This window comes from Struthio camelus, chromosome 27 (assembly GCF_040807025.1).
Source record: "Struthio camelus isolate bStrCam1 chromosome 27, bStrCam1.hap1, whole genome shotgun sequence".
NCBI lineage: Eukaryota > Metazoa > Chordata > Aves > Struthioniformes > Struthionidae > Struthio > Struthio camelus.
Genome location: NC_090968.1, coordinates 5,076,483 through 5,102,686, shown reverse-complemented (window position 1 = coordinate 5,102,686; position 26,204 = coordinate 5,076,483). Strand labels below are relative to the sequence as shown.

At 43.7% G+C, this 26,204-nt stretch overlaps 2 protein-coding genes across 8 annotated transcripts in view; both read right to left on the bottom strand.

Annotated features, from left to right (window-relative positions):
• The window catches only part of LOXL2 (lysyl oxidase like 2), a 64,303-nt gene extending 51,276 nt beyond the window's left edge, over nucleotides 1-13,027 (bottom strand). The window contains exon 1 of one of the 2 annotated variants that reach the window (XM_009665646.2): nucleotides 12,889-13,027. The gene's annotated coding sequence lies outside the window, so the exon portion shown is untranslated. Of the gene's footprint in view, nucleotides 1-6,529; nucleotides 6,762-12,888 lie in introns of those variants that run through there. The other variant, XM_009665644.2, reaches the window with a different exon arrangement.
• A 4,158-nt stretch (nucleotides 13,028-17,185) lies between these two features.
• ENTPD4 (ectonucleoside triphosphate diphosphohydrolase 4) lies at nucleotides 17,186-25,766 on the bottom strand. 6 transcript variants are annotated; one of them, XM_068921005.1, is made up of 14 exons: nucleotides 25,663-25,765; nucleotides 25,171-25,294; nucleotides 24,698-24,895; nucleotides 23,988-24,193; nucleotides 23,294-23,444; nucleotides 23,044-23,147; nucleotides 22,491-22,550; nucleotides 22,107-22,237; nucleotides 21,936-22,001; nucleotides 20,368-20,534; nucleotides 19,806-20,130; nucleotides 18,990-19,075; nucleotides 18,599-18,760; nucleotides 17,186-18,312 (listed from the first exon to the last, which is right to left on the bottom strand). In XM_068921005.1, the coding sequence occupies exons 2-14, from the start codon at nucleotides 25,176-25,178 to the stop codon at nucleotides 18,084-18,086; spliced, it is 1,893 nt and encodes a 630-aa protein (XP_068777106.1). In that variant the 5' UTR covers nucleotides 25,179-25,294; nucleotides 25,663-25,765; the 3' UTR covers nucleotides 17,186-18,083. The 6 variants fall into 6 exon arrangements, with proteins under 6 accessions (XP_068777106.1, XP_068777109.1, XP_068777107.1 ...); XM_068921008.1 differs by having other exon boundaries at nucleotides 18,599-18,688; XM_068921006.1 differs by lacking the exon at nucleotides 21,936-22,001 and having other exon boundaries at nucleotides 22,083-22,237; nucleotides 25,663-25,766.
• Between the last annotated feature and the right edge of the window lie 438 nt (nucleotides 25,767-26,204).

Sequence of the window (26,204 nt, the reverse complement as noted above, 5' to 3'; positions counted from 1 at the left end):
GCATGCTGAACTCTCTGAAAAACAAATCTAGGCTTAGGTTTGCAAGACATTTCATTTATGTTGGCTATTCCCTTTATTGTAGGGCTCATTCTTCCTCTTCTATCCTTTCTTTAACGGCCTCCAGAGTTATTAATGACATAAGCCTAGAAGTGCATATTACGGTCTCTCCATTCAAGAGAATCCAGGACAGAATATTAAAAACCTTATTCAATAAGTTAAATGGAGAAGCCAGGAAAATGCTGAAGGTCTTCTGGCTCTCGGTCCTGTGCTTCCTCAGGCCATAAGATTACTCTCCATCTTTGCATTACCTTGTAATTTAAGGCATACGCCTGCAAGCTGCTGACTCAGCCCTTTTCACAACTCCAGTCTTAAGCCCTGAAAGGAACAGACGGGCACACAGGCTCACAGGGAAACGTGCAACAGCTTAATTTCAAAATAATATTGAGCTTTTATTTCTGCAGAGAATTCACTAGCTGAAGCTAATATGGCATGCACCTCCCCATATCAAAAATTTACTCCTACCAGCAAGGATCCCTTTTTTAATTTTACCAAATCCTCCAAACAATAGATCAACTCAGACAAGACGTGAAACACCAGCTTTCCTGTTCCCCTCCTTATCCGGGCAACAAAAGGAAAGTCTGGAGCGGTTGATTTGAGTCCTTTGTGCCTGTGGATCCAGCAATGCTCCGCTTGGCTTGCATGACATGGGGCCTCCATCAGAAGGAAGAAACAATTAGCGCTCAGACCACTATTGGCACGCCTGGGTCTCAGCCAGGAGTACCAAACAGTTGTTATTCAGCCACTCGAAACGGTATCGCACAAGTTGTCCGATCTACATTTTCAATTCCACGCCCCGCTGCCCAAAGCGCATTCCTCAGGCACGCTCGCACACCCCGCAGCAAGCGGCGGCCGCGGCACCGACAGCGTTTCCCCGCTGCTGCGCGAGCGGTGCTTCGGCCGACACAGGGACGCTTCCACGCTGGGCCGCTCTCCAGTGCTATGAAAGTTAACGGAAACATTACCATTTGCTTCATTAAGAGCCAAAGCTCAGATATACGTTTCTCCTGTCGTTCAAGAGGCTCATCTCTACATCAGGCACCAAGGCCAACACTTCCGTAGATAAACCCCCGCCGACCATAATCCCAATGCAGGCCGGGAATTAGAGCCCGCTCATTCACACCAGCCCCTTCAGTAACATCTCTGAAGCTCCGTCAGCTGTATAGTGTTTATGGATCTGTCAATAATAAGACACAAAGGTCACTGGTGGGGCCAGATATACCAAACAATGGCCAAAACCCCAGATTTACAGCAGAGCCCCATTAGCTAGAGGAACAACCTGAGATCAGAACTTATCCCAGCGGTTAAGCGGCTCTGGAGGAGACTGTATGCTCCTCATGCAGCTCCACACCCCACAGCACAGCAGGGAAGCACTGACTGGGGAGACGAGAAAGTCACCAGCGCTGTTAACGCTCTTCCTAGAGATCCCCAAACATCGCTCAGAACGACTTAAGCATAACTGAACCTGTCTTGGAGCAGAGGGGGCTAGATAACAACAAACCCAGGGCACAAAGTCCTCTGACCATGGGATGGCCTCCGCAGGGGAGAGCTGACATTCTGCCACACTAGATGGGTCACACGAGCCCTTTCTGGTGTCAGTGGCACAGCCGTTTTTAGGAGAGGGGAAGCAAAGGACAGGCAATACAAAGAGCATGCTACAGGTGGAAGCTGAAGCAACCTGAAGCAGCACAGAACACGTGTCCTGGTGCATCAGCAATTTTCTGTTTGCTTTAGGATGCATCCGTTGCCCCACAAGAAGTAGGTACCTGCAGGGAATACACAAAGCAGTCATCCTGCAAGCATTTCCCTTCCAGGAAAAGTTAATCCGTGTTACAAGAGATGGTGGACAAAGCATTAGGTTTCATAAACCAATGTCATACAGATATATCTAAGCTTAGCTTCACATGAAGCAATAGGAAAATTGTTCCAGGCCTTTCCCATAGGCAGGTGAAAAACTAACTGCTGAAGCTTGGACGATTTCCACGTACAGCTCTCACATAAAACACGTAACTGCTTCGCATGCCGATTCACAAACAGCCACACGCTCGGGAATTAGCTGTAACAGGATCCTCCCAGATCAGAATCAGTGTTCACGTCCGCAATCTAGAGTAACAGCATGGTTAAAAAAAATACATTAAGAATGGTTCATTCAGAAGCTGTAAACTTCAAGCCACTGAAGGAAGCTGAAATGCAGCTGGGGGCATCGAAACCATAAACTGAGGCTTGTTTGCGAAAACGTTGTATAGGAGTCAGAGCAGAGCCCGGCACAAGTAGGACAGCAGAGATCATTGCAGGATAACACTCTGATGTATTACAAATCCAGAGACTCTGCAAGCCAGAAGGAAAGCAATATAATCAGCTAGTCATCACACAGAGGAACACACATTTTCTCCGAATTCCTCTTTACGGTTGAGATGAAAAGAACCAACACATATTAGCCAGTGCCATCGGGTTGTTTCCATTTGCTCAGCCCTTTCGCTCGGGCTCCGTGGAGGTCTCCTATTAGCACAGGACTTTTGTAAGTCACTTCAGACAGCTGTTGCTGATGAGGAACAAAAACCTTCTATCAGGAAGCTCAGAGCTACCTTAAGAAAGCAGACCTCGAATTATTACAAACCAGCCGAGGGCAACTGGTAGCTAATACAGTCACTTACATCAGGGAAGCTAGCAAGCATAGCTTGCCTCTTCCAGTTTGTCAGGATGCTGCAGGAAAGGAGAGAACCAAGTCCCACCATGCCCTCTGGGAGCAGAGGCAAAACTTGCACGATCTGAAGCTCTAGAGCTGCCACAACTTCACTAGCCACCAGCCCATCAGCTGAGCCTGAACTGACCACTGCAATATTCCTTACCCGTCTTCTCTGCAAACTAAAGCGCGCCCCCTTAGACCCCAGAGGGCACCCGGGGCAGTGGGCAGACCCCTGCTGACAATTAGTAGCCAGTTTAACACAGATTACCAGATTGCTACAGACTATGTGAACAGACACTGTCATCTCACAAGATCTCTCTCAAGAGAGAAACAAGATTAATAATATTTTAAGAACCTTCTGGCCTCTGCTTCACATTCAAACATGCATACATATATACATACACACATGCACAATTTTTTTCCCCCTAAAAAGCTACTGACTTACCGAAACATGTGCTACACGGAAAGGAAAAAAGTTTGGAGCGTTTGCCAGCTGAGAGGGGGATAAATGTATTCTCCTACAACAGATAGCTCTTTGAAGAGCCAACAAAGAGGATGCACGTAGCCCAGGAATGCATATCGCTTGCCATTACTTGCTAAAGAAATTAGATTCAAGAGAAACTCCAATGGACAAACATGCAAGTTAGGAGAGCAGGAAAGAAAAGGCACTTTGTTTTTTTAAAAAGATAGCTACAGGTCTATTACAGAAAAATCAGCGTTTATTGAAGTTACCTAACCAAAGCCCTCTGCATCAGTATTTGATTAGATCTATGAGATCCAGCCTTTAGAAATATGCTCTCCAATGCTGCATGGACAGAGCAATGGTTGCAGGCACAAACACCTGGGTCCATGATCAGCATGTTTCAGCCAGCTGAAGGTTTCTTACAGCTCCCAAATCCAGGCTGTGGTCTCTGCCGAGACCTGCTGCTTCAACTGAAGCAACAGATGTTTGCTTTAGGTTTTAGCCCTTTGAGTCATGTATTCACCGTAGAAGGCAGAAGAAACTTGCCTGGGGATCAGATGAACACATGCAGTATCTTCTCTCCATGTCATAGCTGCAATTCAAATATGCTTCACTTTGACAGGAGATCTTAATTTGCCTTATCTCCTCCCTTTGCCTGGTGACAAAGATGAATAGAGAGGTGAATCATGACAATTCTCAGGCTCCTGGCCAGCATCAGCTGGCTGTTGCACAGACCTTTTACTGCACTCTTAATAGGAAACAGAGCTTATTCCCAAATTTACTTCCAAGACAATTAAGCAGGAGAAAAAAAAAAAAGATTTAACCTAGTACTATTAAATTCTTTAATTTACAGCTAACGGATGCAGTTATGGTGAACAAAAGCAGCGGTGACAACTGGTGCTACAGGATTCTGCACCCCTTTTCCTTAAGCATACACAATTAGTTCATGTATAAAGACCCTACAGAAATGCAATACATTCATATCCACAGCTGACACACACCGATTCACAGTACCAGAACACACACGTGCACATCCTGAGATTGAAGAGCATTAGCAAATAGCAGATACCCTCTAAGAAAAAGACCCCTTCCCCTGCCATGCATAACGTTGTCTTGATACAGCCTAACCCACAGGAGCGCAGATAGAGGTGGATAACAATCTGCTGTTCTGAAGTCAACCTGTGTCCACACTTCCATTATACAGATATTCAGTCCTCTAGTCATATTCTGAGTTTACTCTCCCCTTGAAATAACATAAAACTTCCATCAGCACTACAACAAATTAGGACTTTTTTTCCTCAACATGTATTTCTCAACATATGCAGACATTTACAGTAAACATGTAGCTACATTCACACGCTCCCAGAGTATTCCGGAGAAAGTGCTTTACAAAGCAACAGACTGATGATCCTTTAAATCATTCCATCCACTAGAGTAGCCATCTCGAAGAATGAACGTTATTGTGTTTTTAAATACTGTCAAGGACTTTATGAAACAGTTTAGGAGGAGAAAGGATAGCAGGTTAAAAACAAACAAACAAACAGTAAGAAACAAAAAAAACAGAGGAAAAGTCAGTGGTGCAACAAAGTTCAGACAATTAACTTTGGAGTCAACTATTGAAAAGAACCCAGAGGACATTACTAAGCACACATTTTCTCATCTCTGCTTAACTTGCAAAGGGATAGCACCTTCAGCAAAATGCATGGCTTTTCCATTAAATCACCCTGTTGACAAGAAAGGCATTGTCCTCTACTAAACCATCAAGACTCCCTTCAGTCATGGTGGCTTTCCCAAACTACTAAGTCATCTTGAAGGTTTCCCTTAAGACCTCATCTTTGCATTCCCACCCTGGCACTCAGAAAACACCACATTGGATTTGACTGGTTAGCAGACAATCTTAAGAGTTATCCTGAGCCTCAGCACCACCTGACTGAAGTATTAAACTTCACATTAATAAGCATTAATAAGCCCTTTTTCTTCGGGGGGGGGGGGCATTCCAACATCATCACGCCCCTAGAACTAACCTCCTATGAAATTCGTTTCTGCAGCAAAAGCCATCGAGCATACTACGCTACAGATGTGGTTACCTCCTATGCACTCTTGCTATTACTGTAGCTCATGCTAATATTTCATTCTATGTTTTCTAACTGCTCTCTAGCTTCCAGCCAAGGAAACTCCACCGTGGGTGGTTCAATATAGGTGCAATGATAGTGGCATGTAGGAACCTTAAAGCAAATTATTTTCAGCCCCTATTAGGCACATGTTTGAAAGCACTGCAGTGTCATCTTTATAAGCTGATTATAGAGATGCTAACTAATTTTCTTTTTGTGCTCTCAGATAGCTAAACTAAGATCTTTCTCTATGCTCTTCTAAACTATATTTGTCTAAGATCTTTCTTTATCTGCACACCATACCACCTGTTTGAAGCTCAACAGCAACAGTTAATCTAGAAGAAGGTAGTTATCTATAGGCATGCTTAAGAATTAGAACTCAACCTGGACTACGTTCTTTCCAGAAAGGAGCAGTCCCATGTTTCAGTGCTTTAGGCACTGAACTTTTTAGGCAGATGCTGCTGCATATCCTGACGCCATCCTGAACGCTTCTGTGCTTGCTGCATGATAAAACAGCTTAACTAATGAAAACTGCCGTTAGGTTGAAGGCTGCTTTGCAAAAGGGCTATACTTCAGATTTAGGAGAATTTAACCATCATAACAGAAAGCAGTTTCTTAACTGGGGACAGATCTCTCTTACACTTTCTGCCAATGGGAAACATCTGCTCTGAAGCCTTTTCCTCTGAAAGAGCATATTTATTCAGGGAGGATAATTTAAACTGCTTATGAAGTTTAGCTAGTAACATTTACACAATGTTTATGGCATGTAGCTTTCTGGTCTAAATCAAGCATATGCTAATAACCTTACAGAATATGCACTGCCTCAGCTTGTAGACAGTTTGCAACATGTCTTTTCTACTCCATTAATACACGCCTGTGAGCAAGCAAGGGGAGAAATTCTTTAACCTGGTCGCAACATCTTTGCAAAGTGACACTGCATATCTGTGCCATTCCACCCCGCCAAATCAAGTCTCCGAGGAGGGAGAAGGATACAAGAATCATCTACTGCCTTCCCAGGTCACAACATACAAGCTTGATAACATATTGACGGTAGAGAAAGAAAAGGTGTTCAAAGAGAAAACAGAAGAAGTGAGATCAAACTTTCAGCCCTGAAGCAAGAGAGGCTTAGAAAAGTTCCAGCAAACTCATCAGCCCCTTCTCGAGCAGTAACGTAACTGCTCTGCCTTGCAGTCTCAGCAGAACCACGTTTACCTTGAAGTTAGTGGTAGGCTGTGCTGGGGGTGACCTCTATCTTGTTGCGCTTCATAAAACTCTTCCTTTCTGTGCTGAGAGCGCCGTCCGAGTGGTCCCCTCTGTGCTGGAAAAAATATTCCTGCAGCCAGAGAAATATGCTGCAAGAAGCTGCTGCTTCCTGGCAAATTTCACTAGAGTTAGCCAAGCAAACCCCTCCCAAGACCCAGCCCCTTTAGCCTCAGCTCATAGCGGGTGATATCATGGGCTTGTCTTGTAATCTGAGCAGAAGCACTGAAAACTGGAAACAAATGGGGGGAAAGCTAGCCGGGGCTGCAAGGAAGTAGGTGGGCAAGAAACATGAGTGGTTTCTCAGGAAGTTCCTAGAGGACAAATATGCAGAATTACATCAACACCAGAGTTAAATCACACAATGGGATCATAGCGGTTTTTCGGTACCCTGATTTGATTCAGAGCCTCACAGTCCTAGGTACTCTACCAGTACTGAAGACGACATGGCTTTATACTACAGCATCTTCAAACTTCCCTTTCTATGGCTTATGCACAAGTTTGCAGCGTGCCATCTCCACAGCTATCTGAATATGTTTTATCCAACTTAACCCTTCAGCATCCAGCACCTGCTTTTTCAACTGCTCAGTATTCTTAAAACATATAACTACAGCAGATCAAACCAAGGCACATACTTAAGAAACACGTAGATCTGCAGCAAGAGTTACTCCTTAGTCTTTGATGACCTGAGAAGTAATCAAATACTAAAAAACAGTTCCTCTTCATTTAAAAAAAAAAGAAATCCTGATCTCTGCTGTGCCAGAAACACTAAAAAGACTTAGCGAGGCAAGAATCTCAGACTTACTCCCCTTCAACACAATGTATATCTGGTGCTTAAAAAAAAAGAGGTTTTGCAATGCAAGTCAACATCTGCAGATATATGAAATGGCCTAGGTTAGTCCATCAGATCTCAGCCTGAACTGCAAGAACAGAAGAAATTCAGAGCATCTGTAGCGCGAACAACTGTCAGTGAAATAGTAACACTGATCTGAGCTAACTCAAACAGTTCTTCCATCAAAATAAGTAGTTAAAATCAATCAGACATTATTCTGAGGCGACTCTAAACTTCTGCAATATTTTCAAATAAGAGTGGTTTTGTGTTTTTAAATTGTCAATTTTTCACTTAGGCTTTTATCACATCATAACAATTCTATTCAACTATCTTCTGTAACTGTGAAATTACCAAGAAAAAAAAATAGTTTGCAATTTCTACTCCAGAGAACATCTTGAAATTTTGTTTCCCGACCCAACTTAGGACAGCAGCACATTCTGCAGTGTCAGCATCTCTCAGAGAACGGAAGATTATTTTCTGACCCGCTTTGCCCTTGAGAAGTTAAATCTCTGTTCAAGGTGATTTTCAAACAAGTCAGCAGAAAGTCGATAGGCACAGAAAGAACAGCAGGCATTCACAAAGGCTAATCTTAGAGGAAATATCCCCATTTACTTCAGTAGATTCAGAGATGACATTCCAAATTTGTAGTGGACTTTCTTGCAAGTCAGCCCACCCAACACATGCCCTTCCCTCGTCCACAGCAGCACAGGATTGCTGCCTACTGCGCTCTTCCAGGTGAGTCCTGCCTCGCTTCAAGAAACCCTCTTAGAAGAGGTAAAATTGCTGCAAATTGCGATTAGCAGCATGGCTATCAGCAGAGCACCACCTGGCGGGTCAAATCTTCCCAGACTCGCCTCGCTCAAGTCTCAGGGACGGACATCAGAGGAAAAACGTGTCACAGCAGAAGCTCCACAGAGCAGAGCTACTTCAGACTGGCAGGAAACTGAAGGCAGTTTGGCCAGAGGAAGGAATGTGTGAGCGTCTGCTGATCGGGGCAGGGAGGAACATGACAGCCTGCAGGAGGAATGCTTGCTGCATGCCCGGGTACCGAGAGGTCGGGTAAGGATACAAGCAGCAAATGCCATGCAAGCTTCCAGCTGATGGAAGAACTCACTGGTTGCATAAAGCGAAACATTCAGCAGGAATTCAGCAAAGCTCCTCGGAGTAGCATGCTGCATTCAGGGAAACTTTCTGTGCCCTCATATTGTAGGCAGGGAAGACCAAAAGACAAGCACCTGGGGGGGACGGACAGGGAACCACACTCGAACTTGCATCGACTGTGGAGAAAAGCTGCTGCTTAGAGTGGGTTTCCAACATCTGATCATGTAAACAAGAGACAAGGGAAATCACTTGCCAGACCAACAGGCCACCCTGGCACCTTTCAGCCTGCTTAACCATCCTCTTATTGCTCTTTGGTCTCTGTTCCTGTACTCCCTCTCTCCCTTGGGGACTGCTGCCCTTCACCAGGGAAGCACAGATCTACCCCATCCCTTATCCTCTTCCCAGCAGTAACTTATCCGCTGCTTCCAACAAAGGGACGAAGATGCAGCCTCATGGGCAGCAGTGCCACAGCTGCCAGCAGGCACTGGTTCTCTGTGTTCGGTGACCCCACATACAATGGATATTTTCATGCAAAATACTTGTACAAGTACCAGCTGCAGCTGAATCTGTCTCTTGGCTATGCACACAGCCACCATGACCCGTTTCAGATCCACCACCCTAGCCTTCTTCTGTATCTGCCCAAAGCACACCCCTTGCCGTATGGACAAGCCACGACTGGATTTGACCAAGTAGTCACGGTCATGGTCCGTGCTCCCCAAAATTAGGTACGCACCATTAGGTTCTCTAATCTCACTTCTCCAATCTTTAGTTCTTTTAAAAAGGGAAGGCTCATTGCCTGCCCAAGCCTTGTGTTTTCACCTCGCAGACTCTCTGGAGCCGCAGGTGCAAATCTCACCCAGGTCGACTCGGCCTTTCAGATTCACAAAGCAGATACACCGAGCTCCACGAAGGTTGCTCTGCACAGAGATGATCTAGGCGATACCTGAAGAATTGAAGGACCTGATTGCTCTGGCAAGGGTGCTGAAGACACGTGGCAATTTTCACACCAATTGGCCCTAGTGAAAAATTCCTACAACATATAATTGGAGAGCTGTATATCTGCTCTTGGGCTCGCAGCACATCTAATAAACACCAGTGATTCTGGAGAAGTCGGTCTACACATCCCTCAAAAGAGACATAAGCCATATTAGTTTATGTAATACTTTTAAACCCCACTAGAATTGCTTAGACTTTTGCGTAAAGAGCTTAGTAGCGACTGTGAATTGACCTCCCAGACCCAATATTCCTATCTACTGCTGTTTGGTTACTGCTAGTTTGCTGCTCCACCCTAACCATGGCTGGGTTTGTACAGTCCCATGTACATGTGGCAACCAGAGCTCAAGGCACTGTAAACTTGAGTTGCTTCTATTCATGAAGGGACCCTGGTACAACATGCTGCTTTTGCAGCCAGCAAAGCTGGAAAGATGAGATTAATTTCCTATCAGAAACAACAACTATAGTTCTCCAAGTTCTCTGTCTTCTCTGCATGCATTCCAGTCCAAGCATCAATGCAACGCAGACAACGACCACATCATGCCTTCTTTCCCTCACCCACATCATTTTCCATGCTTTGCAGAGTCACCACTTCAAGTCTGCAGCCCTCAGAACTTTTCTCAGTGTTGCTACTCATAATAGCTCGCTAAAGACAGCTGAGCTCAAGGCTCTTCAAAAAACAGTCCATAACAAGATCTCCGCTGAAGCCCAGACTCCTAACAGTGGCCTGTCAGAACAGAAGCACAGAAGGACAGCATCATACAAGGAGGGTGAAATCATGAAGGAGGGTGAAACTCTGAAACCCCATGACATACTCACAAGAACAGACATCATACTCTGCATTACAATGCTTACATGACAGCAGCTGTTACTTCTCAGTCCCAGGCAATTTGAATAATAGAGCAGCACATACACAAAGGCACATACATCTTTCTTGCAGTTCTGTCCTTAACCTTTTAAGGGCAGGGCAGGGAAGAAGGCCAGTTAGTACTGAAACCTTCCAACTGGAATGCAAGCTTCCTGTTTTCCTAGGCCAAGGAGGACCCAGACACAAGGCGCACTGCAAGCTCTTTCCATACTCTGTCAATGAGAGCTATTACTCAGAGATCCTAGCTGTCTTCGAGCACTGAATCAAGGAGTCAGCTGTTGAAAGGCTGCTTCCCCCAAGCAATCTCCTGACAAAACGCAGGCAGCACACACTATCTGACCCAGCATGCACCAACATCCTTCCCTGTACTTATAGGTTCTTGATGGCTTCTCTCTGTGCAACTGAGCCATCCAGGAGGAGATGAGTAAAGAAGGGCTCAAACACAGACTTTTGCCCCTAGGAAAAAAGATCAGAAAAAAAGTGAGATTTCTAGAAAGAAGAAGAGTTTATGAGAAATCCAGCTTCACTGATTTGAGGCAGCGAGAAAGCTGTGGGAAAGCAGCGTGAGCTGATCCCACATCTGCAGGGAAGCGATTCACGTACTAAGAGGCTGGGAAGTAGGGTTTGCATTTTGTCTTTTTATGCTAGGGGGTGGCAGAGCTCCTAGAGGCTTACCATCCCCTCCCACTAGATGGCAAGAGTCCCCCTCCTAAACAGCAGAGCCTCTGCAAGCACAGAATCCTGTGTCTAGGGGTCAAAAGCCAGAGAAGGGACTTCTGGCCCCAGCAAGCCCTGAGCAGACAGAACTGGCCTCCCATCCAGTCCGGTCTGTAGCAGGAACTCAATGGACTGATCTCCGTTTCTCCCAGACAAATGTCACTCCAAAGCAGCAAATTCCCCTCCTCATCCTTAAAAGAGGCTATAGAAACATCTGTTTTAAAGTCTTAGGTGCCAATGTAACTGTAACCGGCCAGAGAACCTGTCCTTGTTAGGACAGTTTCTACCAGCGGTTCTGCAGAAATTTATGCAGAAACTTGAACAATTAGTTCAAGGACAGAGACTCCAGCTGCTGATGTAATTTGCAAGAGGGCCGATGCAAGGGCAGGACATTAGATGCAGAAGGGAACATCTAGGTAGGAGATGCGTTACATACCCTTGAGACTGATCCCACAATTTCCTTAACACCCTTGATCTTTACCTACATCAGAAAGGAGCTAAGCATTCTCAGCTTTTATGGCAGGTGATGTGCCAAAAGGTAGCCAAGTTCACTGCTTTCCACTGTTTATTGCCCTGCTTGCCAAAATTTGGCCAGGGCAATCTAGACAGTGCACCTAAGGGGCAAAAAGCCTGGCACTGGTGAAATCTTGCTTACAAGCTATCACTGCAGTTATCAGCAGAAGAAAAACGCTGGTAAAGTGCCATACACACGAGACCTAGGAATAGAAAATATCTGCGATCTGTAGACTCAAATCATGCCCTGCTTCGGCACACTATTTGTAGCAGGGAATTTAAAGCTGGTAACTTACAGGACCCTGGAAAGCACGTGCAGTTTAAGAAAATCTGGATATCGGTATGGATCATATATTTGTGACTTCTGTGTATTTGTATGCTGCCTGGTAAAACAGTGCTGAGCACCTCTGTTAGAAGATCAGGGTCCTAAAAAACTTCCGCAGTTCAGCAATGCAAATCACTTGCCATCTATCAAGACTCTGCTTAACTCAGTCTCAAGAAGTTTCCCAGCACTATTTCCCACCAACCCAAAGATCCTCAAGGACAAGCATGTGAGAAAGTCATTATTGTCCTCCTATTCTTTAAATAATGGGAGGGTGACCTGAAAAACAATTGTGTGAGGACCAGGTCCCCCGAACACTGCACACATGGAGGCTGGTGCCCAGGCAGAGGGACACAGCAAGTCCTCACTGCGCTCATTTCAGTTTTCAATGAGCTTCATGCGTTATTTAGTAGCAACAATGGCAGAAACAATGGGACAAGAAAGAACAAGGTGCCCCCGATCGAGCATGCCATCAAGTCACTATTGCTATTGACTGTCCCCTTCACTAAGGGCTGCAAAAAGAGAGAAAACCCTTTTGTTTCCACAAGACTTCGTAGCCTCCAGACGGATGGTGCTCCTGGAGGAGCTGTGTGCCTCCTCCCCTCCCCGTGCTCCACATCTGCCTTTCTCATGGGTATACTTTTGTCTCCCAATCACTTCTTCCATTAGAGGCTATGTTTGGTCTTGTTTACTTTGGACATTTTCCACACACAAAAACACAGCAATAAAAAGAAGAGTGATATATTTAAGAGGCCATGAAGCCAAAAGCTTCGGTGTCACTTGCCTGTCCATTCCAGGTCACTGGGAAGGTCAAAGAGCAGCACCCTTGCCTCCCTTTTATGCTTTTCCTGCATGCCTTACCTGTCCTTAATGGACCTGGAGAAAGGACAGGGTGAATAGGAGAAGCAGGAGAAAGAAAATAAAGCTTGTTAATGCAGAAACACACACAAACAGATAAACATTACCATTGTGACTTGGGAATCCAAGCTGAGACACTGAGTGAAAACTGGCATCACTAAGTCTCTTAGAGGGATCATGTTTCCCATGGTGTTGTTACTTAGCGTAGTCCAGGCTTGTCCAGGGGTGCGATGGAAAGGCTTCCTTTCTTCCTCTTGAGCTACAAAAAGATCTACAAGAGTAAGCTGGTTTTAGTCTCCTTCAGATGTTACAAACAGCACAATAAACTTCCTTCACCTCTTCCCAGGTTCCTGCCCCATCCTGCAAATCCCTGCAAATGAAGTGGGGGAAAAAAAAAGAAATGCTCTAATTCCAGTTATTGGGATCCTATGCCCAGATTTTCACAGAAACTAAGAACTGGATTTGCAAACACTTGTCTGCGGCTTGTTCAAGCACCACAGAGCACAGCATTCTTGTAAATCCAGGCATTCAGCCTTGAAACTTAGCCAATTACTTTTGAAAGTCTGTGCCCCCTTCCCCTGCCAACAAACACCAACGTGTAACAAACTCGTGCAAAGACCCCGCAGGAAGGGCCTCGCGCAGTCCTTGCGCTGAGACCTAGCACTACGTTACATGGAAGGGATGGTGCATGACTTGAGCATGAACACAGCAGAGAGCTACAGCGGCTGAAAGGTCAGCCTGCCTGTCCACACCCCACAGCTTCGTTACCTGTTTGTTAATCAGCAGCACTTGCTCCCTGAGCAGCCCAGAGGAGGTGCCTATGAGGAGCAGATACTGCTCCCCAGCCATGATCCTACCCCACGACCTCTCCCATCGGCCTCATTGACACACCAGCAGCAAGACCGTGGGAACAGGGTGATCGGCAGGGAGCTGCTCCATTTTAAGCGCTCCAGTCACATCTTCACACAGACGTGCGCTCTAAGCACCCAGGAAACCTCCGCACATACAATCTTTCCAGCATGCTCAGCATCGTTTTGTTGCCCTACGCTTATCCTGAAGGTTAGACTGGTAATTAAAGCTGATTTTTCCAAACGCTCTTTCTTCTAATATACACATTCCCAGGATGAACCCTACTCACTTCAATACCCAAAAACCAAGCACAGCCCAGTTTCAGCATTAAAACAGCCTCCCAAAAGGAGCAAAAGCCAGAGGCCCTAAATCATTGATGTGCTACTCTTTCCAAATGCACAGGCTGAGGACAATTAATGCATTTAGATTCACAAGCCTAGGAATATGACAAAATCCCTTTCAATTGGCTCACCCTTCTCTAAGCAACAGCAGTCTATCATGAGACACCACTACTGAATCAAACCCAAGCCACCAGGCAGCTTGGGCTTGGTTTTACACTGCAACTCCTCACTACGAGCCACAGCACGCTTTGCTCCCTTCCAGAGCATCCCACCACACTTCTGCAGTGCATTTCCCATAGCTCCACAGCAATGAAAACCCAACCCAAACCCTCTCCAACAGGGGCAAAAAGCTTCATTTTGAACTTAAAATACCTTTGACAAGGAATAGCACTACTGCAGAGCCCCAGGCAAGAGTAAGTACCACACTGTCTCTTCTTCCTTAGCACCTGCCTCGCACTCCCAGCCCTTAGCTGCTCTTCCTCCTAATGACCGAAATGGCTTTCTCCTGGGCACCTTTTGGAAACTTAATTAACTCAGCTGCTTCTCGCTGTGCCCCCGTACCTGCCTGAGAGCAAGGGGGTTAACTCCCAGCTTGCTGGTAGTAGATAAGGCCCTGAGCTGCTTTCACACAATGTACTCATCTCTGAAGGTCACTGTACTTCTACCAGTGTGCAAAACTCTGTAGACGTGGATGTACAGCTTAGAGTCAGGGCTAAAAAATAAACTGCCCATTCCCCTCAAATCTTTCAGTTGCTATAAACTAGCAGAAAACCTGCATAAAGAAACACAAATCCAAGAGCAATTGGGGGAAACACTACAGTTTATTGATCTCCGATCAAACTCTCACAGCTTCATCCCTCTGCACCACGAGTGGCATTTTCATGACAAATTGACCCTTCTTATGCATAGGAAGGGGCAGCTGAGCACCTAATGAGATTTCTTAAAGACCTGAGGATTTAGGAAAGCAAATCCAGAAACAGATAAAACACAGCTGTTTTCAGTTTTGAAGATGCTGACCACCCCCCCCCCATCTTCCCTGCTCTCTGAAGCACCTTGACACTTGTTCACCTTATCAAGCACCTGATTTATCACCTGACAGCTGAATGAGGGGGAAGATACAGATGTGCAGTGGGTTTCTGTGCACAATTTACATGAACAAAGAAAGCTTTTTTAAGGTTCTAGGCCTTAGGCTTGTTTGAACTTTTATCATATACTGTTTAGGTTCTTAAGGAACAGTAGCTGCTCTTGAAACCAACTGCTGCTGCCATTGTCTTTTCACAGTTAGTTAGGTGAGGAAATCATGTATTGCATGATCTTTATTTTGCCCTTCCTGACCCAAATCACCAAAAAAAGCTACAGCCTATAGCCTTCTAGCAGGGCATTGCTGCTAGGATCCTAGAGAAAAAAAAATTCAATAAAAGAGACAGATTCACCAACTGTACACTGTATAACAGTCACTGCCAACCTCTCCCCCCACCTCCATTCTTCTGATTGCTTTCTCACCACCCATTCACCACCTTATTTTTCTTTGCATTCCAGACAACTCCAGCTTCATATCTTCATTCCTCACTGGAGTTTTCAAAAATAGGTGTGAAACACTAAAGCTGGCACATGCTGCTTTAGGTAAGCACACAGCCCAGTCTGGCTCCGTTGTGCCATTCCCATTCCAGCCACTACTTTATTCATCAAGGTTCATAGCTGCAGCTCGTCCAAGCAAAGACCATTGTGTTCCAGGAGTATATATGAACATAGAACTTGTCATTGAACTAAATTAGGACTTTTGTGCACTCTTATGGTACAAGTATTGACGTAGAAGTAGTAGCAGCACCAACTGTTTTTCCAGGTGAGCTACAAAACACATATAATAGGCAATACCTTTCTTATGCACTATAGCACAGGTGAGGGCCTGCCACAGCCCTTGAGACACCTACCAAAGTCGTCTTAAGCTCTGGGGGCCACAAAACATATACTTCACTGTGTACAGCCACAGATTGTCCCTCCTACAAGATAAGAAAGCAATGTCCAAATCCTGCACTTGGTTCCACCAATGAAACACTACATGATTTGGACAATTATTTTCCCTTTTAAAAAAGTTTACACTACCTTAATTTAGGACAGAATAGTCTTTTCATAATGACTGTCCATCAAATGAGCATCCAGCTCTACTAGAGAATCAATTTTAAAGTGATACATTAAAAGATAAGACCAAAAGGAAATAAAAGTATCTTAAAGAATATCTCAAAAAAAAAATCCTTCAGAATATGAAAGGACCATCTATTTGGGGTCTGAAACTTACTTTCTTCGACTGTTTCTTGTTTTTATGATTTTCAGAAGTGTTTTGTTTGCATGCTGCACTTGAGACACTCCATCTCTTCTACTAAGAGATGCTTGGCAGAGTCCATCCTGCCTGGATTTTGCCACCGTTGCACACTGAAACTTCCTTTCCACTTTACCACTAACCTCAACACTTGTCCAAAGGGGAATGCTTTATCTAGGCATTCAATTAGAAGCTCTGTACTCAGTTCTGGGCACCTCAGAAACAGGAACTACAGGCTTGTAACAATCATCAGTGTCAGTTTTCTGATAAATCTTATCAGCCTACGAGTGCAACAAGTTTGCACCACAGTTCCAGACATCAGAAGTGAGAGGAGTATTATCTTTATGTATTCACTTAGGTGGTGCTCTCAAAAAAAATAGCAGAATGCAAAACACAGACTCTCAGGTCTGCTGCTCAGATTTACCAGGTACAAAAATACTTTGTAAAACGGAGACACTATTTGTTATTTCCAATGTTCAGTTAAAGATCCGTTGCCATTTTAAAATCGTGGTCATTCCAGCAAGTATCTGGTTAATTCTTATGAAACAACGCAAGCATCTGCCAGATACTGGAAGAAGGAACAGAAAGTTTAGCACCTAAATTTAGCCACAGTTCAGCAGATCAAACCTAAATTCCCTCGACAGTCAATGGCAAGAGCCAGCATATCGGAAAGAGATGAAAGAATAATTCAAAGCATCTAGACGTTTAGATGAATAAACTGCACCTTAAGTATGACAAAAGTGGTATCAACATTTCAGTGCTCCAATACTGAAAACAGCATCCAGTTTTCCAACATATCCACACCTACTAGAAGAGAAGAAAATTTTGCCAGTTGGATACAAGCAGTGAAAGTAGAAATGATTTATATTGCACAACAAAATATTCATCCATCAAAAGTTCATATAAATCCCACTTTTAATCATGGACAAATTATTTTCAAGTAAAATTAACAGTTTTAAATAAAATATAAATTAACAAATCAAAGTACTCAAAAACAACGAAGAAGTCACTGTGCATGTCTACTCTAGCAGAAACAAAAGCCTAGACATGTTCCAGTTTTTTCACCTTACTGGCGGCTTCAGGGAAATCTTTTAATGATTATGAAACAGAAATAAGGATTAAAAAGTAGTGACTTTTGCCACTATATGGATATAGCTTCCAAGACAGAGGTGAAACTCACAAATAAACAAAACAGTGATTTAAGCAGTTTTGTGGAAGCACAGCGTTGGATGCAACAGATTTTTTTTCTACATTACAGTACTTATTCCAGAATATAAACCAGAAAATCTGTCCTAACAGGTGGTTTTCTTACTGCTTTTGAAAACCCTGTACTTCCTTGTCTTTGACTGAGGACACTCAGAACTGAGAAGTCAAATACCAAGCATGGATCTGGAGAAAAAAAGAAAAAGGAAAAAAGAGAAAAAGAAATTCTCATTCATCCTAGCTAACAGTATTTCACAATCCCACTCAAAGGATGAGAATTCACACTCATTCTCTTACCATACATAGCTTAAGCTACCGTTACTCATTTACTGACATCAAGTCTTTTTACTCTTCCCATTACACACAAAAGTGCATTATTTAAAAAAAAATAAAATAAAGAATTTTTGGCAGATATTGTCTAATGAGACTAAGCCAAGGTGACCCCGTTTTCCCATGTTTCCAAAGCCTAGCTGAATTCCACGTTTGGGGTGATCTGCTTCTTCAGTGATTTAAAGGGACAAAAAGGAGAAACCCTGAGGCAAAAATGGCTTTTTCTGTAGGAAGTCCAATAAAAGCTCTCCATCACAGCATCTCATAAGGCTCCTGGGATCTTCTGTGGCGGGAGACCTTCCTCAATCCATAGGGAAGTGGATGAATTGTTACGCAACATTCGCCTGTGAATTCGTCTCAGCCTTAGCAGGTAAAGTAGGATGGAGAGCAGCACAATCAGAAAACAGACAAAAAACAAGTAATGATTGTAAACAAAGGAGAAGCTCCTCCAGTGGGAGTGACTTCCACGGAAGTTCTCTTGCTGGATGTCTCTGAAAAGTCAAAGGGATAGAGACATAAATTGCAAAGCAAGCTTTGCTTCCAAACTATCTTATCAAAGAAAACATAACCCATCTTGGTAGAATCAGCTTTACCAAGGGGTACTTGAGCTACCTGAAATATGCACTCAGACAGGGATACTTCATATAAATGAACCAGAAACATTTTGTCTCTTCCTATTTGCCAACTGCTTTGCTGTCAGTGTCTCTCCCCCCTTCATAAAACCCTTATCCCCTCCACCCAAACACTATTTCCAGACATTTAAGAAAAGAGCGGTACCTCAAAGGTAAAAAACGCGTTCGGTAAAGAATGGCTCCCAGTGTCCATTGCACCTCTTTATCATAAACCTGCAGAGCTGTTTTCAAATTGCTGTAACTCACAGGAAAAGAGAAGCCATTGTGAAATACTTCATACATCCAGGCAGACTTAAAACACTGGTACCTACAGAAAAAGTGGCATAGAGTCAAGCATTTAATTTCTCAAGAGTTACACAGCCCCAAAGGACTGTGGAGCACGTTTAGATACGTTGCTATCAGTAATTCTTATGGCTGATGCAATATTTAAGGTTATATTCACACTTTTAATGATTTCATTAAATGGATCATTTGGACATGACCTCTCCTTGGCAACTCTGCATGAATGAATTTGCTGTACAAACACAAATACTTACTTCAATCTGTGGAGATCAGCATGTGACGCATAAAGACCACGGTCAAAACGTTCCCGCAGGACAGACCACTTAGTGGCACAATAATCCTGAAAGAAAAATATAAGAGACTTCAGTACTGCTTCCGCCTTGTGTTAAGATTTTTTGCCACAGGTAAGATGCTCTGTAAACACTTAAAGCTAGAAAAATTAGAAGGAACAGCTTCCCTTGAAGAGCGGGTCAGACTGCACACGTCATGTGCAGTTTAACATCATTTTGACCCATACCTGGCATTTGTGGTTAAACTAATATTCAGTAGCATTTAAATTCTTTAGTAATATCCTTGCAGATGCACACAAAACAGACAATCTGTTTTTAGGGCACTGACAAAGCATATCATATTCCGTTAGTATATGGCGTAGCCTTACTTTATACTGCCCCGACAGATTGATTCCCTGCTAGGATTAGCACCAGTGAATCAGGTATGAAATATATAAAGCAGGAGGAATAGGGAATTTTTTTGCTAACCATTACTAAGACCTTCATAAAAGGAAGTAAGGGGTAGAAGGAGCATGGATTTAACCTTATTTTCCATAGTTCTTCTGAAATTTGACTCCGAGTCCTGTTTCCTCTGGAGTCAACTCTACTATTGAGTCTTAAAACAAGTATTCTAAAACAAAACCCAAACGAGGCAAAGAGATGCCCCGTGATAATTCATTGTAGGATGAAAGGAGTTTGGATCTTTAAAGGAGTTTTGTTGCAAGAGTTTCAGAACAAAATGCTTTTCTAGAGTAGTTTGTTTCAAATTAGAAAAAAAGAGTTTCTTTCAAGAATACTTACTTTTGCAGCTTTAGTAAATTTAGCAGCATTGTAATCTCCTCCCATGCGTAATACATCCTCAGTACAGTAGTAGAACTCCGAGAAGCCATAGAATTCACTGTTCTGAAAGTGCACGGCAGGCTGATAGACACCGTTCAGAGATGTCTGGGTTTCATTGGTCTTGTTCATGAAGGGCTGAATAATTTCACGGCACATATCAAAGTCTCCTGTTCCACGCAAATACATTATCTGTCCATTTTGCCGAACCTCATCTTGAGCATCCAGGGGCAGGCAAGGATCTAGGTAGGGTGAATCAGAAGTCATACCAATCTGTTTGCCCAGCAGCCTGTATACAAGAGCACGCACAACTGTAACAACTGCAGATCAGAAACATCAAACTCTGAGATATTACAGCATCAAAACAGAAAGACATCCTTGTTTAAATAAGTTCCAGCATTTCACGCTGCACACTGTACAAACCAAATTTTACATCAGGACTCTTTCCTACATATATTCAAGTTAGAGGCTACCGAGCCTAGTGATGCACAAAACCCATATCCCCCAAGCTATTGCAGCCAGTTACCTGTTTCTAAATATTGCACTGGTAAATAGACTGTCTTCATATCTCTGGCGCGCTGCGTTCCCTCCAAAGCCAAGGAACGTTGCAACGTAGACTCTATATACGTGCTCAGTTTGATGAGCGTCACAGCCCAAGTTGAATTCTGCTAGTAAGTTTTTGGCTACTTCCTCCTGTAGAACATAAGCATCAGGATTAGCTATAAACAATATGAACCAAAACCTAAAGGCTACTTCATCAGACAACAGGATGTCTTAAAATCTTTAGGCATCACTCATCTACTCATCTGCTTTGCTTTTCACAGGTCCGCATTGCCTTCTATTCGATAGGAGAGCAGAGCATACTACTTGCAGAGTACTGTATCATCGCTATTGATACCCAAGGAACTGCAAAGGCCAGGAACTTGAAACTGCTGCTGTGGACACTGAAGTCTCTTCCCAGGAAAAGGTTTCTCTATAGCTATTAAGCTCAATGATACTACCTCTGACCAACTTCCCAACGACACAGATTGCTAAGATAGGAAGACTTATGGTTGGCCCAGCAGAGCCATTCTTAATTTTCCAATTTAGAGTTCTCAAGACTTTGTCCGACAGTCTCTCAGCTCTCTTCACACTCCGCACATCGGTTTGTTGAAGCAGCTTATCAAACGTTTTAGGAGACACGTAGCAGAAACTCTTCATGTAGAAAGTATTCAGGAAAGTAGCATAACATCGCAGCATAACTAACTTCGTAAATGAGAAACAGCAGTACTGTACAGTGTCACAGCCAGTTGTTTCCCATTCTCCGTCAGGGAGCCTGGATGGGCTCCAGGTTGAAAATACCATTTTTTAAATCAATTTATGTTCAGATAGGGTCATGTAACAGTCATCATCAATTGTTTGCAACTCTTCTTATTTCCAAAATCACATTTGACTGTGACAATCTGTTCAGAACCTGAATGCCCATATTTTTGATTAACAGTCCAAACTGCTCGTTATGCCATCTGTCTGAAATAGGCAGAGGAGTTATTAAAACCCGCAGTAGTGAAAAAATATAATTTCACAGCTGAAGATTTGAATAACATCATTACAACAGTGCATTGAGAGCCAAAACACGGGGCTTTTATGCTATTCTTACTTGAGATAATTTTTCACTGAAGTCAGTGGGAGGTTATCCCATTTTAAAAATTCAGGAATTATTCTAGAAATCAGTGCACTGAAATAAAAGAAAGTCATGCTCCATTTAAGACCTTGCAATGAAGAAATTTGCTTCCTACAACAGATGAACGGTGCTGAGGACGTAGGTGATGTTTCAAACTGTATTGTTACCCAATAACCCATTAATTCAGTATCTCACAATCCAATTTATAAAGGAAAAAGCCATATCTTATGTGAGTTCTTTTAAAGAAATCATACAACTTTTGGTCTCTGCACTCCAGAACAAAGTCTCTTAAGCATAAAGCAAATTAAAAAAATGTATATACACTTACGTACACACAAAGAACGCACATCCAATTAAACTTAAAAATTGCTGACAAATTATACTAATCGAAATCAACTTTCTGTATGAACAAAAATACAAACAAATCGCTTAGCTGATGAAGGACTCGTATCTGCCATCTTCTCCTGCCGTTTTGGGATGTGATGTAATGATGAACAATACTCAAAACAAAGAAAACGAACAGAACAAATATGCATTAAAATAAATCAAAAAGAAAAGAAGGAAGTTGCACAGATAATAACCTGCTGCGAAGAGGCAAAGCTTACAGTTTTAGGGACTTCGTATGCTATCTGAGTCGACACTCCGCCCATGTCAAGAATACCCACTGTCCTCTTACGAAAGATGGCCTCCTTGTTTTCACTACCTGGGACATGTACCTCCACAACCGCTTCATCCTCTGGAGGAAACAATGAAAAGCCTTTGAGAAGTACAACTAAAGCAGCCTACAGCAGCGCTACAGTCAGAACTTTCTTCAATTTCTGTAGCAACGCAGATCATTGAAATTTCACATACAAATTAAGTCAATACCAGCATTCACATACGCACTGTTCACTAACGGATCTATCCGAAAACATACCACCGACACTGAAAGCACAAGAGTAACGTATCTGAAGTCCTTCCTAAAACCCAGTTCACAATTAGATACTTACCATCATCTGTATGTTCAAACCTTCCAAGAACAAAGTTGATGCCAATCCATGCATAAACTCCTATGTACACAAGGGGAAAAAAAAAATTTGGACATTTCAGGAATGCCTGATAAATATCATCTTAAAAACAGAGAGGGATATTTTGCATTTGACTTGTTATCATGTACCACTGCTATTTTATATAGTTAAAAAAAAATGTTAACACAGTCCTGATTATATCAAAACATTGTTCCCTCTAGAAACCATTTGTCCGCAGCATTTCTTTTGCTGAGAGAGATCTTGTATCCTATCCTGACCCTTACCTCCCTGAAGTCGGAGAAAATGGAGTAAAATCCCTGCAAAATTGGGATGTGTTATGTTCACTGCTAATTAGAAAACTTTTAGACAAGTTAAAAGATTACAGCAGATGATGATCTGCACACAGGACCATCTACTGCTATTGAGGAATAGATCTCTCAACTGAATTAGAATTTTAAAAAGCAATAAAAAAATTAACCAAATTGTAGCAGGAAAAGGATAGACGTTTTAAAGGATGTTTCCAACATTAACCTACCTTCCTGTTTCCCTGAAATAACCTCTGCATGAGAGTCCGAGAACAGAAAATCAAAATGCACAGGGATATCAGTGAGCAGATCCTCAAGTATTGCCTTCTGCTGGCTGCAAAATAACATTTTTGAATAGTTAAAAATAGTCAGAGACACCAGGATCATTATTCTAAATGAATAATGATCTACTAAAATCTACTAGATCTACTAGTAGATTTCGCTACCTCTATCTACTAAAAATAAGAGATGGCCAATAACCTTTCTGGCAGAATCCTCATTCCTGCAGTACACAGAATATAAAGAGGAGTCTCTTTGTGTTTTGCAGGGGGTACGTGTTCAGCAGCAAAGCTCAGAAGTGGAGAAATGTAATCACTGACCTTCTCAGGAGAGCTAGCAAACTCTGAAATGCCTAGTGAAACAGGTAAATATGAAAGTGAAGCAACTCAGGCCTCAAGTAGTTCCTATCTGCAAAATCTTGATAAGCAATGCACAGAACAGAAACAAAGAACCCAAAGCCAATTCCAGGAAATCAACTACAGAAATAAAAAAGCTATTTTTTAATTTTACCAATTGTACAAATAGATAATTATCTATAACAGTAATACAGGCTTTTATTTAATGTTTAGAGGATGAATTAGTGTTAGTTTCATTCTTTTTTTAGGAAGCTGATTATTTATCTACTAAACAAAACTAAGTTAACAGGCAACTGAACTGGCAACTGTCTTAGTATACAAAGAAACCCTCTTCCTCCTGCTTGTCAGTGTCATGTTTCAAGTTCTAAAGCTGAACAAAGCATCGTGCAAACCAAACGCAAAGAAACCTGGGGAATGCCATACTGAAAACATTCAAGCTTCCTTTGCCCAGACTTTTTAAATATAGGCTTTGAAAAAGCAAGGTTAGCATAGGCAACTAGATAGAAAAGCAACTCTAAAAATTAATTTCTTTCCAGTACCTGGTTTAATTTTCATAACCACTGGTTTTCTGTTTTTGTCCCTCATCTGTTTGATGTCCAGCAGATCGTGTGGGTTACCGTTGTGTCTTGGCCAACAATACACAAAAATTCTAGAGCCACTGCTGCCACAGTCCACAACGATTCCATAGTTCAGATTGGGATTGTTTGTATCGGTAGCTTCAGTATCAGTTACTCGGGCAAGATACCTACAAGAAAACTTGACGTTACTACATGACAACTCAAGCTCTGTATGAAAGTTTTTCTTAACATTAGATTCAACACACCACAACAGCTTCTATCAGAGGAATCATACAACAGTTTTCAGCATTGTACACTGCTGAGGTGGGGGGAAGGGGAAGTGCTGCTCAGAAGAATCAAATTCTCCAAATAAATCCTGAAAGTCACTTACAGAATAATTTCTTACACAACACTCTTGCCCCAAGTTTTTATTACCTTATGGAAACACTAAATAAGAAACTGTAAAGCTGAATTATTAATAAATTGAAAGTAACTCAGATAAAGAAAACTACAGGAAAAAAAGCATGGGATTTTATTCATGCTTTTTTTTTCCCTCTCCATTCAGTTATTTTATACATGCTTCCTGTCAGTGCTTTGTCTTGTACACCAAATTCTTGTCCCAACTACATAACATGAATCTACAGAACGTAAACCACATCACTGCTCTCCACCACAGTGTTTTTAACTCTCACCTGTGGAATCTTTTATCCCTGTATGCACGTCCATACTTATTCCGGATGACAACCAGAGAATAGTAAAGCAAAGAGACAGCAGCAGCAAGTATTCCAATAACAATGATCTGTCGCAAAGTGGTATTGATAATACGCGGGCATCCCACAGGAGAGATGCTGAAGTGCCAGGAAGCAGGAAGCAAACATGAGAAGTTGATCCTAAAATTCAAAGAGGACAATCTGGTTTAAAAATGGACTCTACTAAAAAGAATCGCAGGACATTCTGGCAAAAGGCTACAGACAAACAGGTTTTTCAGAAAACTTTTTACTTTGGTCTGCTCTTAGCTGTGCTTTGCTTGCGCTCTGGTATAAGCAGAGTCAACACTCTGTTCCCACCTCGGGATACGCAATTAGGCAGGAATTCACAATCAGGTTCCTCATCCTTTGCCCCGATGATACCACAATTTGCTACCCCATCCTTTTTAGACTCTTACCTCCCCATTTCGGGATGTGAGCAGGGCCAACAGAGAGAAAGTCCGGCCGGTGTCCCAGTATCAGCCAGTCACCTCAGACTGAGGAGACGCGTGAATCCTTCTCAAAGCCATTGCTCCTCTGTCCCTGAATTAAAGAAAATAAGTAAACGGATAAAAACGACGACCCTACCCCGAGCACAACCGCTCGCTACTCTAATCAGGGAGCCGAAAGGAAGTTAGGCAGGCATCCAGCTCCTCCACCACCGGCAAAGCCGGTCCCTAACGCGTAAAGGCTCCAAACTTCACACCAGCAACGTTTCCCCTTTGCAGCCCCCGGGGGGCCGCGCGGCCCCCGCCGCCCCCTCACGGCTCCGGCAGCCCGGGCCGCCGCCGAGACCCGGACCCGGCTCCCCACAAACGGAGGAGGGAGGGAAACCCCGACCTCTCCCCTCACTAGGCCGCGCTCCCCCTCCCCCACCCCCACCCGGAGGGGCCCAGGCGTCCGGCGCTCACCTCCCGGCCCGCCGCCGCCGCGCCGCCGCCGCATAGCAACCGACCCGCGCGACACTTCCTGCTCCCGCCGCCGGACGTGACGCACGCACGCACGCACGCACGCAATTCCCCCCCCAGGGAGCGGCGGGGCGAGGCGGCGGGGCGGGCACGGGCTCCCTGGAGGAGGGGCGTGGCCGCGCGAGAGGGGGCGTGGCCGCGCGAGAGGGGGCGTGGCCGCGCTGAGGGAAAATGGCGGGGCGATGGCGCAGCGCGGGCAGTTGGCGTCGGCCGCGCAGCGACGCGCGTCACGGGCCCCCTTGCGCACAGAACCTGGAATGAATGAATGAATAAATAAACGAATACCCTTGATTGAAAAACAAATAATAACACTTAAGACTCTGAAAGGGTTTACGGCTGGATCCCGGGCGCGTGGTTTGACGGGCCGCCCGCCTCAGCGCTGGCGCTTGGGCCGTGCGGCGGGAGGAGCGGCCTCCCCCTGCCCTGGCCGGGGAGGTGGCCGCGGGTCAGCGCCGAGCCCCTAAAAACCCTCCGCTGAGGAATTT